The sequence below is a fragment of the Eleutherodactylus coqui genome, chromosome 10, assembly GCF_035609145.1.
Source record: "Eleutherodactylus coqui strain aEleCoq1 chromosome 10, aEleCoq1.hap1, whole genome shotgun sequence".
NCBI classification, from domain to species: Eukaryota; Metazoa; Chordata; class Amphibia; order Anura; family Eleutherodactylidae; genus Eleutherodactylus; species Eleutherodactylus coqui.
The window spans coordinates 34,454,805-34,472,446 of record NC_089846.1 but is presented as its reverse complement, the minus strand read 5'-3'; the positions used below and the strand labels follow the sequence as shown (position 1 = coordinate 34,472,446).

Genomic DNA, 17,642 nt, shown 5'->3' with positions numbered 1-17,642 from the left:
CAGCTACTGCTGCTGTCTACTTGCCATAACGGGGCATCTGAGCATCGCAAACAAGCCCTTCTATGTAAAGAAACAGCCGGCGGCCAGGTCGGGAGCTATTGCATATGCGCTACAGAGACCCCAGCAGACCATCGCGCACACAGTTAGAAGTGCGCAAGCGTCGGCCGTCTCTGCTCCATAGTGGATGTAGTCTTTTTTTCCTTGCAACAAGCCGTAAACTACTTGAAGGAAAACTAAGGCTTTTCAAGAAAACGAGGCATTTTTTTTTTAATACAGACATATAATTGGCGAGAACTTTTTGTATCTGCAGCACATTGGAATGGGTTCCCAAGATAGGAATACCCCTTTAATTAGTAGTAGTAAGAGATGAGCGAGTATACTCGCTAAGGCACATTCCTCGAGCGAGTAGTGCCTTAGCCGAGTATCTCCCCGCTCGTCTCTAAAGATTCGGGGGCCGGCGGGGAGCAGCGGGGGAGAGCGGGGAGGAACGGAGGGGGGATCTCTCTCTCCCTCTCTCCCCCCGCTCCCCGCCGCAACTCACCTGTCACCGGTGCCGGCCCCCGATTCTTTAGAGACGAGCAGGGAGATACTCGGCTAAGGCACTACTCGCTCGAGCAATGTGCCTTAGCGAGTATACTCGCTCATCTCTAGTAGTAGTACATCGCAGGACAACATCCAAAGGGCCGCTGTGCCCTATTATTTTACGCCTGCCACAATCAGTACGTTACGGCTTTTGCTAGCAATATCCCGTTACTTGGGTGAGCAGTCGAAGTGATGTGATATCCTGCATGTGAGAAGTTTACATTGGTGAACTCTGATATCGGGCCACCGCTGATATGCAGAACGATAAAACTGTTTACAGTCGGCACTAATCACAGCTCTCTTTTATTGGACATCCGACACAGCGTTCTGAGGAAAGGGACATTCATAAGCACTTGGCATAGAAGGTTATGACACATTTATAAGGACCGAGCATGCTCCGGTTACCGCTGCATGGTTTGAGGATATCCAACGGAGGGAACACCTGTGGCAATGTTTGAGGCGCCGACAATAATTACATCACCTGTGCAACACTGAGGAAATCCTGAAAACATGACCTGTTGGACATACTTGAGGACTGCAGTTGAGAAACACTGATTTTATACATTATAGCTCTGGGCATGCATTGTGCCGCACTGACTATTAGTGGTGGTTTGAGATCATAGACGTCATTATTGTGCTATCCTATACAGTAGTTTAATAGTTAAAGGGGTATTCTCACTGCTGAGACCCCCACGATCCCAAGATTGGTCATGTGTCTCCTTCTCCTCATTGCAGGCTCGCTTCACCCACCCACAGTGACGTGGAGATTGAAGGAAGTGATGGTTGCCCATGCGTTGCGCCATATCTCACCAGTGACTATAGAGATGACTAGAACATACTTGACTGCCGCCTTATTTAAGGGGCAGGGGGACCCCACATTTACAGGATCAGTGGTCATCTCAGTGGTGAGACCCCCACCGAACAGACTCGTGTGGCACAGAGTGTTTAGGAAGCAGAAATGCAGTCCTAAGCTCTCGGTCATGAGCTGAAGGTTGCAGGTTCAATCCCCGGGTGGTTCCAGTAGCTTAGGTTGACTCAGCCTTCCGAGGTCGGTCAAATGAGTACCCAGCTTTGTGAAGGGTAATAAATAAATTACCTGAAAGCTGTGGAATAAGTTGGCGCTATACAAATAACCAATTTGATTATTTATTTATCTTTCCTGTGGATAAGTCTGTTCTGACATAACACTTCTAATATAAGTAATTTTACGTTTCCCAGGGCTCCCTCCAACGGCTGTATATTTCGACCATTGGTCTGTTTGACCATTTTCCAGGCTATTATGGGGTCATGTGCTGTCCATGTATTCTATAGACCGCACACGGCCCCATTGTAAGCTATGAGGCTATTTACACAAATTCTGCCACGTAGGCCGTCTAAAAGAAATTGTTGCATGACCTATTCTTATCCGTTTTCACAGCGATGTGAGAGTCGGTGAATATCAGACGGCACACAGTCTATGTGCTACAAGGTGCATCCAGCTGTTTATATATGGCTTTAGTTGTATCTGTTCCTGAGAAAGCCGGGTGGCGACCAATCTGGTTGCTATTAGCCATGATGGTTTGCACTCAGACGTTCAATATTAAAATCTGCTTTAAAATGCAGTAATTTTCCCCCTTTCTTTTCTCCAGAAAGCAAAAACTCTTGGAGCTATAATGTCAGGCATGCTGGTCGTCGGCCAGCTTTTCCACAAAAATCAGCTAAGGGACTCGGGGACTTGTTCTTAAACTTTTTTTAAACTCCTAAAAAGTTTTCAGAGACCATGCTAGTTCTAAATGACTTTTCACTTTCATCCCAGTACACGAGGATCAGCATGCTCCAAAGTATATAAGCCATGATCTTTGTCATCCCTTCTTAAGTTAAGGGATGTACAGAACAGAACGACGCATAGAAAATAGCAGCGGTAATGCTGAAGGGCACTCTACCGCCCTCTTGTGTTCATAAGTGGATCTGCAGCCGCTGTTAAATTTGCTGTGTACACAGCCTTGGGATTGATTTCACTTGGAATGCCAAGGTGGAATCGGGGTGATAATATTGACGTTGGCCACCTGACAGGTTCATCCTTTGCAGCCTACGCAATTTTTTTCCCACATCATTCGCCCTCGGAATACTGCGTCGTGCTATAAACCATATTTTATTCTTATCCAATTGTTCTGCGTATGTTTTTTTTTTGCATACGGTGAATAATTCAGTGCAGATTTTGTTGTAAAGGTTTGGAACGAGTCACTAATGGTGTTTGCGGACGTGAAATGATTTTTTTTTTCTTCTTCCCTTCTCTTTGTCACAATAGGGGTTTAATGTCTGTCATGGAAGGACACTCATTCTGCATTGTATCCATGTCACAATGCATAGTAATGAACGGAATATGTAACCTAAGGACGTAAGGGCAGAATAATTATCAAATAATCCCTTATTAAAATCCTAACGAGAGGCATTAAACATCAGCCAAGAAAAGGCCCCGAAACAAGCTGAGCAGCACACGCTGCTCCCAGCAAAACAGGATAATATCAACAATTAGCCAGTATAAGCTCATTAGGATGGGCCGCAGAATGGCTCGGTGCTGGGGGGTGACAGTGAAGGACAGTGACAAGGAGCTCTCCAATCACATAATGGTTTAATAAGCAGCTGGGACACAGTGAGGGGTCGTACACAGTGGGGACACGCTGCTGCTCGCTTACTGAACCTGGAGGCAAGATTAACCCTCACAGTGCCGCTGCGAATCACAAGACTTACCTTGTAGTCCTTTACTCTAATGGAATAAATTAAATATCACTAGGAGTTCCTGATTCTGCCTTTTATGATGTTTGGTCACTCATTAGAAGTTCTAAGGAAAACCTCACATTTGTTGTAGCTCCACAGTAATGTATGAAAATGCCTGTTTTTTTTGTTTTTTTTGATGCAGCCATTTTTCCCCACCGTAACTTACTGGAAATGCTTCCTTGATAAGTTATTTTTTACTGGAGTGTAGTAATTTTTTTGTCTTTTTTTTTTACAATTGATTAATTAAATTACTGGACAAGCCCTTTTCTAAAGCACTGCCTGCATTCAAATAAACTGACCTATTCTAATGACTCCATGGTCTCTGGGATCCGGCGCTGCAGCTTGCTGTGGTCCCGATGATTATTGTGACATATGATGTCACAGGAAATCACCCGACTGCTGCAGCCAATGAGAAGCTGCAATATCGCAGCTCGTTCTGCTGGCATCAGTGTGCACCTACTGAGTGCCATGATGCCAGGAGTTCAAGTACGTGACACTGCAGCCTCTTATTGGCTGCAGCGGTTACGTGATTTCCTATGACATCATATGTCACGATTAGAGATGAGTGAACCTACTCAGCCACGCCCCTTTTTCGCCCGAGCGCTGCGTACTCGGGCGAAAAGATTCAGGAGGCGCCGTGGGTGGGGGTTGCAGTGGGGGGGAGAGGGAGAGAGAGAGGGCTCCCCCCTGTTCCCCGCTGCTACCCTCCGCGCCGCCACGGCGCCCCCCCCGAATCTTTTCACTCGAGTACGGAAGTACTCAAAAATCACGGTGCTCAATCGAGTAATTACTCAAAACGAGTATATTCACTCATCTCTAGTCATGATAATTAACAGGACTGCAGTGAACTGTAGCGCAGGATCTCAGAGGCCACATATTGGTCAGTTTATTTTAATGCAGGCAGTGCTATTGCAAAGGGTTTGTCCGATAACCTAACAACCCCTTTAACTGTAAACCTAACTGGGGCAAGCAGTGTCAGGCAGCTGCTGCTAAGGCAAATAGGATCATGGGGTGCAGCAAAAGAGGTCCAAGGGCACATGACGAGAACATTGTTCTTCCTTCTTACAAGTCACTGGTCAGACCACACATGGAATATTGTGGACAGTTTTGGGCACCGATACTCAAGAAGGACGTATCAGAGCTTGAGCGGGTAAAAAGGCGGCAACTAAATTAATAAATGGAATGGGCGGACTACAATACCCAGAGAGGTTATCAAAATTAGGGTTATTTAGTTTAGAAAAAAAGACGACTGAGGGACGACCTAATGACTATGTATAATATATCAGGGGACAATACAGAGATCTCTCCCATCATGTATTTATACCCAGGACTGTGACTGTAACAAGGGGGCGCCCTCTACATCTAGAGGAAAGGAGGTTTCTACACCAACCTAGAAGGGGGTTCTTTACTGTAAGAGCAGAGAGACTATGGAACTCTCTGCCTGAGGATGTGGTGATGGTGAACTCGATAAATGTACAAGAGGGGCCTGGATGTCTTTCTTGAGCGATACAATATTACATGTTCTAGTCATTGATTACTTCAGATGGGTCGGTGATGCAGGGATTATTCTGATTGCCAGACTTGGAGTCGGGAAGGAATTTTTTTTTTTAATGAAGAAAATTGGCCTCTACCTCATTGGGGTTTTGCCTTCCTCTGGACCAACATTGCAGTATAATAGGCTAAACTGTATAGACACATGTCTTGTACTCAGCTTTACATCCTGATACTATATTACTATGTACATAGGGCTGTTCACATGCGCTCCATGGCTCCCTTTAACAGCAGACCTGTGAAGTATCCATGTGTTAAACTGATCCTGACCGCACCCATTGACTTGTGGCGTCCATCAGGTTTCCAGCGTTTCGCTGCAGACTTCGTTGCCTGAACTTATAGAACATCAATGTAACAAAACCTTAAAGATGCAGAATTGTTGTACTGAGATTTGATGTACTTTTCATCGTTTTTGGCATTACTTTAATGGTAGATATCAGAACATAATCGGCTCTAGGCTCTGTTTCTACTTCCGTGTAACACTTCCATTTTTCCTCTTCTGTGAGGAACAGAAAACCAAAACTAATGGCATGCAGTATCCTCCAAGTGTGAGACACCGGCGGTGTGATTGGCCAATGCTGATCACATGAGCAGCTCTGGCCAATCGGGTTGCAAGTATAGTGCATGGGTAGTCACTGTGGGATCAGGTTCTGAAGATTGCATCTGTCATCCTGGGCGGTCAAAAATGGTACCTGGAAGTGGAGGATCAGAGTAATGATGGAGAACTGCACGTTATATACCACCTCTGGTTCTGGTACAGAATTCTGTCCTGAAACCGGAGGGTGACTTTAATATTACAGCTGCCCCAAACTGCTGACTTTCCAAGCAAACATTTGGCCAGACAGACATTAAATGTTGAAATGTGAACATATACATGGCGGCCATTCACGATATCCATAGTAGTTAGTGCCCTTATACTTCTCTGTTCTGGCTCATAGAGGAGGGGATCCTCTGTATGATATCCATATGCCCTCTTAGGAAGTACAGACGTGGGTTGTCTTCATGAGACAAGCCTTTTAAAGAAGTTCTACAGACAAATTCTATTGATGGTCACTCAGGATCCCTGGCGATCAGCTGATCGTCCGATCCCAATGTTGGAGGCGGAAGTGCTGGATATGTAAAAGGAGGCTTCAGCCCCCATTGATTTCAACAATTTCCGACACCAATGATAACATTTGGCCCTGCCGCACTGACTGGGGGCTGGAAGATCAGCTGATCGCCGAGGATAGAAATGTAAGGGTCAACACAGCCAGATTCAGGACTTCGGCTCCTATGAACACATAAGTTCAGTGTATGGGACTCCTATTTGCTGACCGATTCCCTTTAAGACCTCTTTCAGACAAGCCTATTACAGCTCCGTATTCAGTCCATGTTTTGCGGACCGTAAATACGGAGCTTATGTAAATTACGTATCTATTCGCACGACCGTATTTTTTAGGCCTGTCCATTTAAAAAAAAAAAACTCAGCTGGACCCATTTTTGCCTCCATATTGCTATTATTTTCTAATAGCCAAATGCAGATCAGTACTTGCCCAGTAGAAAATAAATCCAGTACGGAGTCAAATACTGATGACGTCCGGTTAGAATGCCATCTATAACACGTCCAATAATACGGATCGCTTCATATTACTGCTCCTGTGAACCTGGCTTAATACTTGTACGCTCACAGTGGATTCGCTTATAAGGAGTGCGGACTATACAGCTGCACCCCGATGCTTCAGGGACCACCGAGACCCTTCTGCCATACAAGAGCACCCCAGTCCTATAAATGACCCCTGAAACTCGGCGGCAGGACAGTGTTTTAATCTTGGCTCCGAAGCATCAAACTCCTCTCCTCGGCGGACATGTCCTGGGCTGCCGTAATAAGCCGTTAGTTATAAAGTCCTGGAGAAGCGATGGAAGTTTATAAATGATGGATTCGCTGTGGATTTGCTATGGAGCTCAGATGAAGCTTTCATTTATTTATCGCAGGTCTATATATCCATATATAGAATAATGCGCTTCTCTGAGGTCGGTACTAAACCCTTCCACAGCCCATCAGTCATTTATAACTTCCATCCATCCTAATTTATTTAGGATGATCTAATTAAGAAGCCCTAATATGGAAGACCTCCGGCGTGCAGAATCATGGCGGCGCAGCGCATCGTCTCGCGTCTCCAACGCTTCTTTTGATCAGTTCCTCCTTTTTGTTGTTCTGAATTGCAGAAATGGTTTTCGTGCGTTCCTAAATACCTTTCATATGTTTGATTGGATGTTTAATTAGAGTTTCACCTTCTCCTGCGCAGATGGCAGCACTTCAGAGTCCTTTCTACGGCGACAAAATGAACTTGTTTTCTCTGTGTCAGAAGATAGAACAGTGTGAATATCCTCCCCTGCCCACCGAACACTACTCCGAAAAAGTAAGTACGGCATCCTTTCATCCTCTGCGATCCCCTGGCATCCGTCAGCTGGGTGTCAGTCTGTCTGCGTCTCCTACCCACTGCCTATAATGGTTATTGATGGACTGTCTCCGGGTATTGCAGTGTCGTTTATTTGTAGACGGTTCGCTTTGAAGCAAAATACGAAAATGGCATTAAAAGGCGCGCGTCGGCGATATTAGAAGCGTTTAGCGGCACAAGGAGGGCGCTTTCCACGCATTGATGATGCATGTTGTAGTAGGAGAAGCCTCCGACTATCATGCAATTACATAGAGTGACCGTTGCTTATGCAAGATCACACGGGCGAGGCGGAGAAACTCGGTCCGATATCGCACTCCTTTACGTGCGACTTTTGCTGCGGTCAATGCGGTTTGCGAGAAAAATGCATCGCTGCATCTGCCATTTTCACGCACTGGAAAATTGCATTTTGTTTCAATAGGCTGCATGCAGACAGGCGAACATATTCGCGCGAGTTCTGTACATCTCGCCAAAAGATATCTTTTGGTGTTCCCTCGGAACGCCTCGCTCATTGTTAACAATGGGACCTTTAAAGACATCGCAAGACACGCGCATTCTGTGCGATGCGCATGCAAGGTGATGTCTCCCATTGAATTCAACGGGGAACGCCTGCAGTCCTCCAGCGCGCCTCAAACATGTACCTGAGAATCGGGATTTCACAGACGGGAGGCGAGGTGTTTTTGAACGAAAAACGCCTCGCATCCGCCTCTAAAATGCACTTTGGAAATTGGGATATGGAGCCGAGTTTCTCGGTCTGATATTGCAATCGCCCGTGTGAATATAGCCTTAAAATATATGAGTCCAATCTGATTTTTTCATCCTTGGTCCCGTAGAAAATAATGGCGCTGTTACCCAAAAATAACACATGCTGCCATTTTTCTGTCTCAGACTCTCAGTCCGACAGAAAAATACAAAAAACACAGAAAATACTGCGTTATTTCCTCGTGCGCGTTCCCCTCCATATCGCAATCAGACAGAAGCCGTATGAAAGAATCGCCCATGTAAATACAGCTGAAGGAGATATTCACATAGGCGGGTTTTTTTTCAAGACCAATTTTTAATTCTTTACTGCAATTTTTTTTTCCCGGCACGTAAAAAATAAATAAATTGAATTAAAAAGCGTAACGCGTCCTGCGCGACTCCTGGTGCTGAGCGCGTCTTGTGAAGTGTTAAAAACGGATCACAATCTCTTCAAACGAACGCATAGACTCGAATGGCGATTTTCCTCCAAAAATCACAACCAAATAGGACGCAGGTTTTTTTTTTTGGCTCAGACCGTGCGCGCAATTAATAAAAAATCGGACGTGTTAATAGAACCGTTTGCAATAAAATGCAAAATTTTTTTTTCCGTCCAAATTAATTTCTGTGATTTATATCCCAATAATAGTTCCAAACGCGGACGTAGAAAATAAACCTTATTCTCCAAAATTCTAGTATTTGCCTGTTTTTTTTTTTGCTAAGCCCGCTGCTCCGCAGCATGTGCGCCCTCTCCGTATTTCACGCTCCTGTGACACACAGCTCAGTATTTGCCTGTTGGCTCCTGGAATTAGTGTAAGTTGACAGATGTGTTTCCTGTCTGTACAATTACTGTCTGTCCACCTCCCTCTGGCAGTGCTAAAGAGCACATGTAAGTACAGTGATACAGCTGAGGGTGCGAAGGAGTGTTTAAGGCTCCGCAGCACCAGCTCAGCCGGAGCCAGGCTCCAGATGGTGTGCATGCACTATTAGCACAGCGCCAGAGCCCGAGTGCGGAGGGCGAGCCCTTTGGCTCTGGTTTAGCTGTCTGTACATGCTGCTTCTGCCAGGAAAAGTAGCACGTCTTCTCTTTGTCAGAGATTTGGTTCGGCGTGAGATAATCTCCTCCATAAAGAACACAGAGCGGCACGTAGATTAAAAATGAATGGCCAGACCCTAGCTGACCCCTTCTACCTGCTGATCCTTTGGCCTTAATTTATATTCCGGATTGCGCTACGTCTATCCAAAGCGCTCTCCTGGGGTCTCTTCTTGTATCCACAACGGTTCATGAAAAATAATCCTTCCACAAACTACCCCAGAGTGTGCTACAATCCAGCTTTAAAGCGTAACCTCTGGTGGCACATTGTATTGTGCGGTTTGGGGATTTTTTTTTTTTCTCGGAGAGGCGATGCTATATATTTCACTTAAATCTGTCTTTGTTTACTACCTCATCCGTCTTGTTCTTTGCATTGAATAAATGGGGCATCCTGGAGCTAGGCTTTTGTAGACAAGTCGTTTTTTTTTTTTAATCCCTCCAAAAATAGAATTTTGGTTAAAACATATCTATAGCCTATAAAACATATTTATAGCCTATACCAGTTTATGGTCGGCCCTGTTCGATGAACGTATACAGATATATTGAAGGATGGCAATGGAGCCTTGGAAAGAAGAAACCGGTGACTGGTGTAGTCTTCGAAAGGAATACTCTTGACCATGATTGTATGTTTTTGGAACGCCTCGTCCATAAGAGCCCCGAGTGTTTTGGTTTTTCTAAAAGTGTTAGAGGACGCCGTTTCGTTAAAATGTGAGATGATGCAGCGTACGGCGAGATCTCTTGGGTAACGTAAGGAGAAGGAAGGGGAGATAAAAAGGCACACTTCCGGTGTTGAGTGGATGCTGGTCAAGGCGTGCGGGAGTCTTCCTACCCAGTTGTTGCTCCATGGTTATGCCACATAGGAATTGGAGACAGTTGACTATGTCTGTTGCTTGACTCACCGGGGACAATGGGACCCCGCTGTTCAGCTACACTGCTAAAGGGACACATGGCGACCTTATCTCCTGAGAGATCTCAAGAACTCCGGGCGGCGTCACCCTCTTGGATAGAGCTAGAAACTGAATTAAGTTGCTGGCAATAAAGGTATGGCTTATTGGCTGAGTGTCGCCAATTGCTATGTGGTCACAACCCATTTGGCCCGTTACTACAGCATTGGTACGCGAGAACCCATACGTCGTAGGCCCACTGCAAGTAAGCATTTGGCTGTACCCAGGGGCTCGGACAAAGTATCATACAGACATCTGTCCCTATAACAACCCCTGCTGCCGGCCCATCTCTGTGGCCTCCCCAACAAAAAATGAATTGTTTATCCCTGGTGCCGGAAGTAATCAGCTGATTGCCTCAGGGTACCTATGATAGGACAACCCCTTCAATGGACACATCACCAGTGATTTATAGTAATGAAGTGATTAATGGCTCTGCTTCTCAAGGGATTAGTAGATGTATTACTGGTTATTGTGGATGATCATTTGGCTTTGTTTTTTGTCTAAGGACTTACGCCCCATTTACACGCAATGATTATTGCTCAAAATTCATTCAAATGATGGCATATGAGTGAATCGTTGCATGTATATGCTGTCATCCTTTGCTTTTCGGCCGAGCGATGATTTGAAGGTGAGCTTAAAATCCACCCTTCAGCCGGAGAGCGATAACAGGGACCGCATGTTGCGTTCTGCACAGGAGTCGGAGATTACATTGCATTTAGCCCGTACCAGAACAATAAAGCTGTGTGCAGGGCCAAGCCCACATGCTATGCTCTGCAAACAGCTCCCAGGGGCCCTTTTACACGCAAATGAAAATTATAAAGTGGTAATAGACATTAGTGTCCATTGGCACTTTATGCAAAACGATCGCTAAAACTGTCAATCTTTCAATCGTTTGCGTGTAAACGGGCCTTTAGATGGTTGTAAGCATCGGGTTTCCAATGAAGTCTTGTTGTACCATGAAATTCTAAATTTCAATTTAAACATATTTATACTTGCCAAAATCTGAATCCCAGATTGTGGACTCTCTATAAACCCTATCCTGATTTACAACCCAAAACAGGAAAACCCTTTTAATCCAAATCTGCATAAACACCTCCCTATTGCACGTTCAAAACTGTTGGTTGGCTAGTAGGCATATTGTATCCACAGAATTGGAAAGGGTTTGGTTAAGGTCATTGCCATGGAAGGGTTGAGGCGTAGCTAGCAGCGGTAGAGGTAGTTGTTGCATTGGGTTCCTGGCACTTGATGGGGTTTGTAGGGCTTTCTGCCACATCGGCATTATATAAGGCAAAAACTTGTTCCGCTACTGCTTTTTGGGTGCCTTAAAGGGGTTTTGTTCTTAGAAAAAAAAATCTATACTCACACTATTCCAGGCAGTCTTCTTACCAGACCTTTACCTAACCGCTCTTCTCCTGGCTCCTCCAGTCCCCCGGGTCATGTCACCTCCAGCCGGATCTTCTTGTTTTGGAACGTCTATGAGCTGCATTTCACTTCCTGCAGGGCAGTAAATGCTATGAGTGACGTAGCGCTCACTGCATAGCAGGGAATGCCGAACCCTCTGCAGCTTGCTTTAGTGCACATGCGCGATATCTCGACACAGGCTGCAGAGGATTCAGCATTCCCTGCTAGGCAGTGAACGCTTCGTCACTAGTGACCGGGTACACCGACCTGTAGGAAGTAGAATGCCAGCAATGTACGCTTCTATTTACACTGAGCGATCAGCTCATCGGCCATGCAGCATAAACAATCTCCTCCAGTGTTCCCACTATGAGCCAACGATACTCGCTCCTCTGCAGCAGCACAAGAGCAAGTATCTGCAGGGACGAGCGTCAGGCATCGGTTTGATAAATAGGGTGTCCTCATCGAATCATCACAGTCAGTAAATGGTATACCCTGGCCGGGGTAAATCGCTCCACAGATGCAATTCCGACATAACAGTCTCCTCTAGAAGAAACTAATGGTCCCTTTACACGGGACGAGCTATCGGACAAATGATGCCTGGCAGCTTGTCCCAGTGATGTTTGCTCCTATGCTGTTCAATAGGAGTGAGTAGTGTTGGGATTGCTTACAGCGTTGCCAGCATGGAGGTGGAGCATGTCCCCCCACGCCCCACCGTTTCCATTCACAGAAAGCAGACAGTCGTTCAAAAGTGAATGACCGCTGTTTACACTGAATGACACCTTGTTTAGTTTTCTGGATGCAGAAACTGAAGATCCTCGTTCAGTCGCTGCCTGCGTTCACATACGACTATTATCGTTCGGATTCGGGAATCGGAACAATTTTGAATGCTAATCATCCCGTGTAATAGGGCCGTTAGCCTTGCAGGGACTTTGGTTAACCTAATAGCTAACAATATGCCGTCACTGTCCCTTGAACAGATTATTAGCACTGTACCTTTGGGGAGGCTGTATAGTGATATAATTCATTTTAGTCCTAATAAGCCTGGCTGATAGTATTCACAATTGCACACCATGAAACTTGAATATCTGGATACTGGCTGGTCTGCTCTCACTGGTGATTGTTCGGCTCTTGCGGTCGGTAATTGCAGGCAACGTTTCCTTCTATGATCTGCAGACCTCCCTCTGGCACTTGTATGGCAACAGTCGGGTCGCACCACTCCAGGAATCCCAAATTGCATTCTCTCTGTTGCAGGAAATCCTAGCTCTCCAGCAGCACAGGGAGCTGCTCACTCCTCACAAGGCTCTCTGCTGAGTCACAGGATAGCATAGGAAACAGGATCTGCTTTTTAAACCTAGCCCATCAGCCAATCAATGGACCCCTCGCTCCCTTTTAAACCACAACAGCAAAGTTAGAATAAAAAAAACAATCATGTGACGTCTCTAAAAGTTCTAGCAAGAACATATATAAAGTCCAGCAATAATATACACAGTGGTGTAACTATAGAGGGTGCAGGGGATGTGGTTGCACCCGGGCACAGGAGCCTTAGGGGGCCCATAAGGCCTCTCTTCTCCATATAGGGAGCCCAGTACTATGAATAAAGCATTATAGTTGCGGGCCCTGTTACTGGTTTTGCATTGGGGCCCTGGAGCTTCAAGTTATGTCTCTGTGCAGCATGGTTTAGGTATGGGTACGGGTACAGATAGAGGGGGGGGGCCCAGCTCACCGTTTGCATCAGGGCCCCTGAGCCTTTAGTTACGCCCCTGAATATACATATATATCCAGGGGTATTTAACCTCTTACAATGATAACCCCTTTCTTCAAAGACAACTAACCTGGTGATCAGCTGATTACCATATGTCCAGCTGTTCCATTCAGCCATTTATTTTCCCGGCTGCGACCTTTAAAGGAAAAAGCCATTCAAAGGAATAGCCATGGAATACAAGTTATCGATATATAGATCTACGGGCTGCTTTTTTTATGGATTATGTTCACTATAGGAGAGCATAAAAAATAAAAAAATCATATAAAATTCACCTCCATTATAATTTGTGCACTTTCTGATGAGCGATTTGATCGCTCAATAGTGAAAAAAAGGGAAAATACACAATAATAATAATACTACAAAGCAGATTTTTCAGTCTAGGAAAATGATTTTGGTTCTATTCCAGCATTTACAAACATCCCCCTTATTAGTCATGGAGATTCTTAGTAACACGGATATATTGATCTTAACAAGACCAATGACAAGCGACTGAACTGCGGACCCCGTACGCTCCCCCGGTTACCGCCATGTTGCTTAGAAAGCCCTTTATAGGCCAGAAACCTTCAGCAGTAATTGACAGGGTTATTGAATGTCGCTGAAGCCTGTCCACATACAATCTGCCCCACTATTCATCTCCATGTACATTCCCAGCCATGAACCTCTCCGAGCAGCGAATCAATATCGCAATCAATTATCAAACCACCGCTATCATGTGGCTCAGTGGACATTGTTTGGCCTGTAACGGGCATCAGGGGTCCAGGCATATATCAGCTTCGCTTTTTTTTTTTTTTTTTTAAAGCTCACAACGAATATTTTCAATTGATCACGTTTGAATAGTGCTTTTTTTTTCTTTTTCCTCGCCTCTCTACGTCCCCCCGAGAGCGCCGAGCGGAGCGCAGCGTGTTGCTGATCAACTCAGCCGTTCCCCAGAGCCCTGATCCCGTGCAACCTCATAAAGATCCTGACTAAAGCGGCATCTTTCCTCCTGGTTCGCTCCACCAGTAATTCTGTTTTCATGCACACCAATTGTGTTCATTATGTGTGATAAAATATTAAATACTTCCAGTGTTACAAACCGGGGTAGAACCAAGAAAATTGCTCTTTTAGCTGTAATGCCATTGATTTGCCATTATTGGACCGCAGTCCTGAGCCAGCCAATTAAATAATGAAAAGGTAGTGATCTTGAGGGAGTAGGAGATATCAGAGGGGCTTTTTTTTTTTTCTTCACACCACATTTCCAGACATTTGTAATAAAGTATGTGACAAGTAAGCTAAATGTAACAAACGCAACAGTCGCTAGTAAAAAAAAAGATAGCATTGTATTTTGTATACCCGTACTGTAATCTACTTCTTACCATTAATTATACTGCATGCTAATAATTCTCTGGGGCCCGCACGTAAGAGCCAGCGAGGCTGCACGTGTGATATTAACAGGGTTGTCCAGTTGTAAACTATTGATGGCTTATCCTCAGGATAGGTACTCAATAGTAGATCGGTGGGGGTTTCAGTGCCACGCAGGATCCCAGCCAATCACCTGTTTCTGGTCCGGTGCACTGAGCTGATTTTCTTCAGGAAGAAGACCGCTCCGTTCTCACTGAAGTGACCAGGATTGGTATTGCAGCAACGCTCACATTCATTGCAATGCCAAGCCCGACCACTACAGTGGGAACGGAGCTGTCTGCTTTTTGTGGAAATCAACTTCACCGAAGCTGTAAGCAGCTAATCAACAGGGAACTCTGGTGACAGACTGCCACTGAGCTACTATATGATTAATGATCCTGAGGATAGGCCATCAATAGTTTACAACTCATTAAAGATATGGGTCACATTAGGTTTTTTTTCTTCAGCCGGCTTAAAACCTGCTGGAAATGCTGACTTTACACAGCGGATTGTGCTGCGGTAATTCCCACCGGTGGATTTGCCACAGATTTTCTGCCCATAGTCTCTGCACGGAAAATCTGAGTGATTTACAGTATCATAGAATCATAGAATGGTAGAGTTGGAAGGGACCTCCAGGGTCATCGGGTCCGACCCCCTGCTTAATGCAGGACTCACTAAATCACCCCAGATAGAAGTCTGTCCAGTCTTTGTTTAAACACTTCAATTGAAGGAGAACTCACCACCTCCCTTGGTAACCTGTTCCACTCATTGATCACCCTCACTGTCTGAAAGCTTTTTTTCTAATATCTAATTTGCTTCTCCTCCCTTTCAGTTTCATCCCATTGCTTCTAGTCTTTCCTTGTACAAATGATAATAGGGCTGATCCCTCTGCACTGTGACAGCCCTTCAGATATTTGTAGACCGCTATTAAGTTTCCTCTCAGTCTTCTTTTTTGCAAGCTAAACATTCCAGATCCTTTAACCGTTCCTCATAGGACATGATTTGCAAACCGCTCAACCTCTCGCTAATTCTTCTCTGAACTTGCTCCAGTTTGTCTCTGTCTTTTTTTAAAGTGGGGTGCCCAGAACTGGAAACAGTATTCCAGATGAGGACTGACTAAGGAAGAGTAAGGGGGATAATTACCTCACGTGATCTAGACTCTGTGCTTCTCTTAATACATCCCAGAATTGTGTTTGCCTTTTTTGCTGCTGCATCACACTGTTGACTCATGTTCAGTCTGTGATCTATTAGTATACTCAAGTCTTGTTCACATGTGCTGCTGCTTAGCCCTATTCCTCCCATTCTGTATGTGCTTTCTTCATTGTTCTTGCCCAAATGTAGGACTTTGCATTTCTCCTTGTTAAATACCATTCTGTTAGTCGCTGCCCACTGTGCAAGCTTTTCTAGATCTTTTTGCATCCTCTCTCTCTTCTCTAGTGTTAGCTATCCCTCCTAGCTTTCTGTCATCAGCAAATTTGACCAGTTTCCCCTCAATTCCCTTCTCCAGATCATTTATGAAAATGTTGAACAACACTGGGCCTAGGACAGAGCCTTGTGGTACCCCACTTGATACATTCTTCCACTTGGATGTGCAGCCATTTATGACCACTCTTTGAGTACGATCACTCAGCCAGTTGTGAATCCACCTAACAGTTGCCTTGTCAATCCCATATTTGCTAATTTTTTCAATAAGTATGGTATAAGATACTTTGTCAAATGCTTTACTAAGGTCAAGAAAAACTATCACTAGCAGCAAAGTGGATGAGATTTTCAACACCTTTTCCACATCTATACAAAGCCCGTACTGAGATCGACCTCCTGCAGAGGATTGGTGGTGCAGGTTCTACCTCTTCAAATGATAGGGTGACTTCCGTACCAAAATCCGCAGCGGATCTGCTCAGGAATGTCCGCTATAAACACTTCGCAGCAAATTCTGCCCTGTGTGAACATAGCCGTCCAGTCAAGTCTAGATGAAGGCAGAATGAAAAATTTACTAGTTTGGCGCCCCCTAGTATAGAAAACAAATAATCCAACATGAGACTAAAATAGTCCCTTGCCAGATTATCCTAAAATATTAGCCCAGAAAACAGTATTTTAAGGGTTCTTGGGAATGTTGCAGTTGTCTTGGCGATATCCTCACATTGGCGCCAGCACATATGCATGCTGGTGGCCTCATTCAGTATTAATTACATTGAAAATTATGCTGCAGCACCCTGAAGCCCAAGGGTGCTTTTCACACAGGTGCAAGTTGCCTGCAGTACGCACTGTAAGAGCTCGGTCAGACGAGCCTTTTTTTTTGGCGCGCTTATGTGCAAAAAAAAAAAGCGCTCCACGGGTGTGCAAAATGTATGTGACCGAAGCTGCATGCTTTGTTTTTTACATGCGCGCAAAATACTGTGTTCAAGCCTTCAACGGGCAAAGTTTCGTATGCCCGTACAATGGAGCAGCTGTGCTTGTCGAATTGCAGCTGCTCCACGAAGGTCCCCTCATCACTGAGCACTGTGGCAGCACTGTCACAGTGTTCAGGGATTATGGCTCTCCCCGCGGGAATGAAGGAATCCCCTGCCACAGCTGTGGCAGAGGACTGCGTTGCTATCCCATTTCTTTAAATGAGGCCAGCGCTGCTGTCGCGCCATTGAAAGCAATGGGATGCAGGCAACTCCTGCGGCAATAATTTTTTTCGGGGGAGGGGTGCTTGAAAAATAAGCCCTACCCCAAAAATCATCCCTAGATGTAGAAAAGAAAAAAAAAATGAACTCACCTAGAAGCACTGTCCGGCTCTTCTCCCCGTTCCTGGCAGTCGTCTTCTGTATTCTGGTGGCTGGGGATTGAAAAATCCCCGCTCCAGAAAACGCTGCCTCTGATTGTCCCCAAAAATCATCGCTGCAGGGGTTGCCCGCATCCCATTGCTTTCAATGAGCCGGCACCATTGAAAGCAATGGGATAGCATTGCGGTACTCTGTGACAGCTGTGACAGTGCTCTCACAGTGTTCAGTGAT

General features: G+C 45.2%; 1 protein-coding gene across 5 annotated transcripts in view; it reads left to right on the top strand.

Moving 5' to 3' along the window:
• NEK6 (NIMA related kinase 6) overlaps positions 1-17,642 on the top strand; it is a 171,557-nt gene that overhangs the window by 141,521 nt on the left and 12,394 nt on the right. For 4 of the 5 annotated variants that reach the window (XM_066580797.1, XM_066580795.1, XM_066580798.1 and 1 more), the window contains one exon: positions 7,176-7,289. The exons of the other annotated variant lie outside the window; for it this stretch is intronic. In XM_066580797.1, the coding sequence (XP_066436894.1) occupies positions 7,176-7,289 (114 nt within the window). The remainder of the gene's footprint in view (positions 1-7,175; positions 7,290-17,642) is intronic. 5 annotated transcript variants of the gene reach the window in all.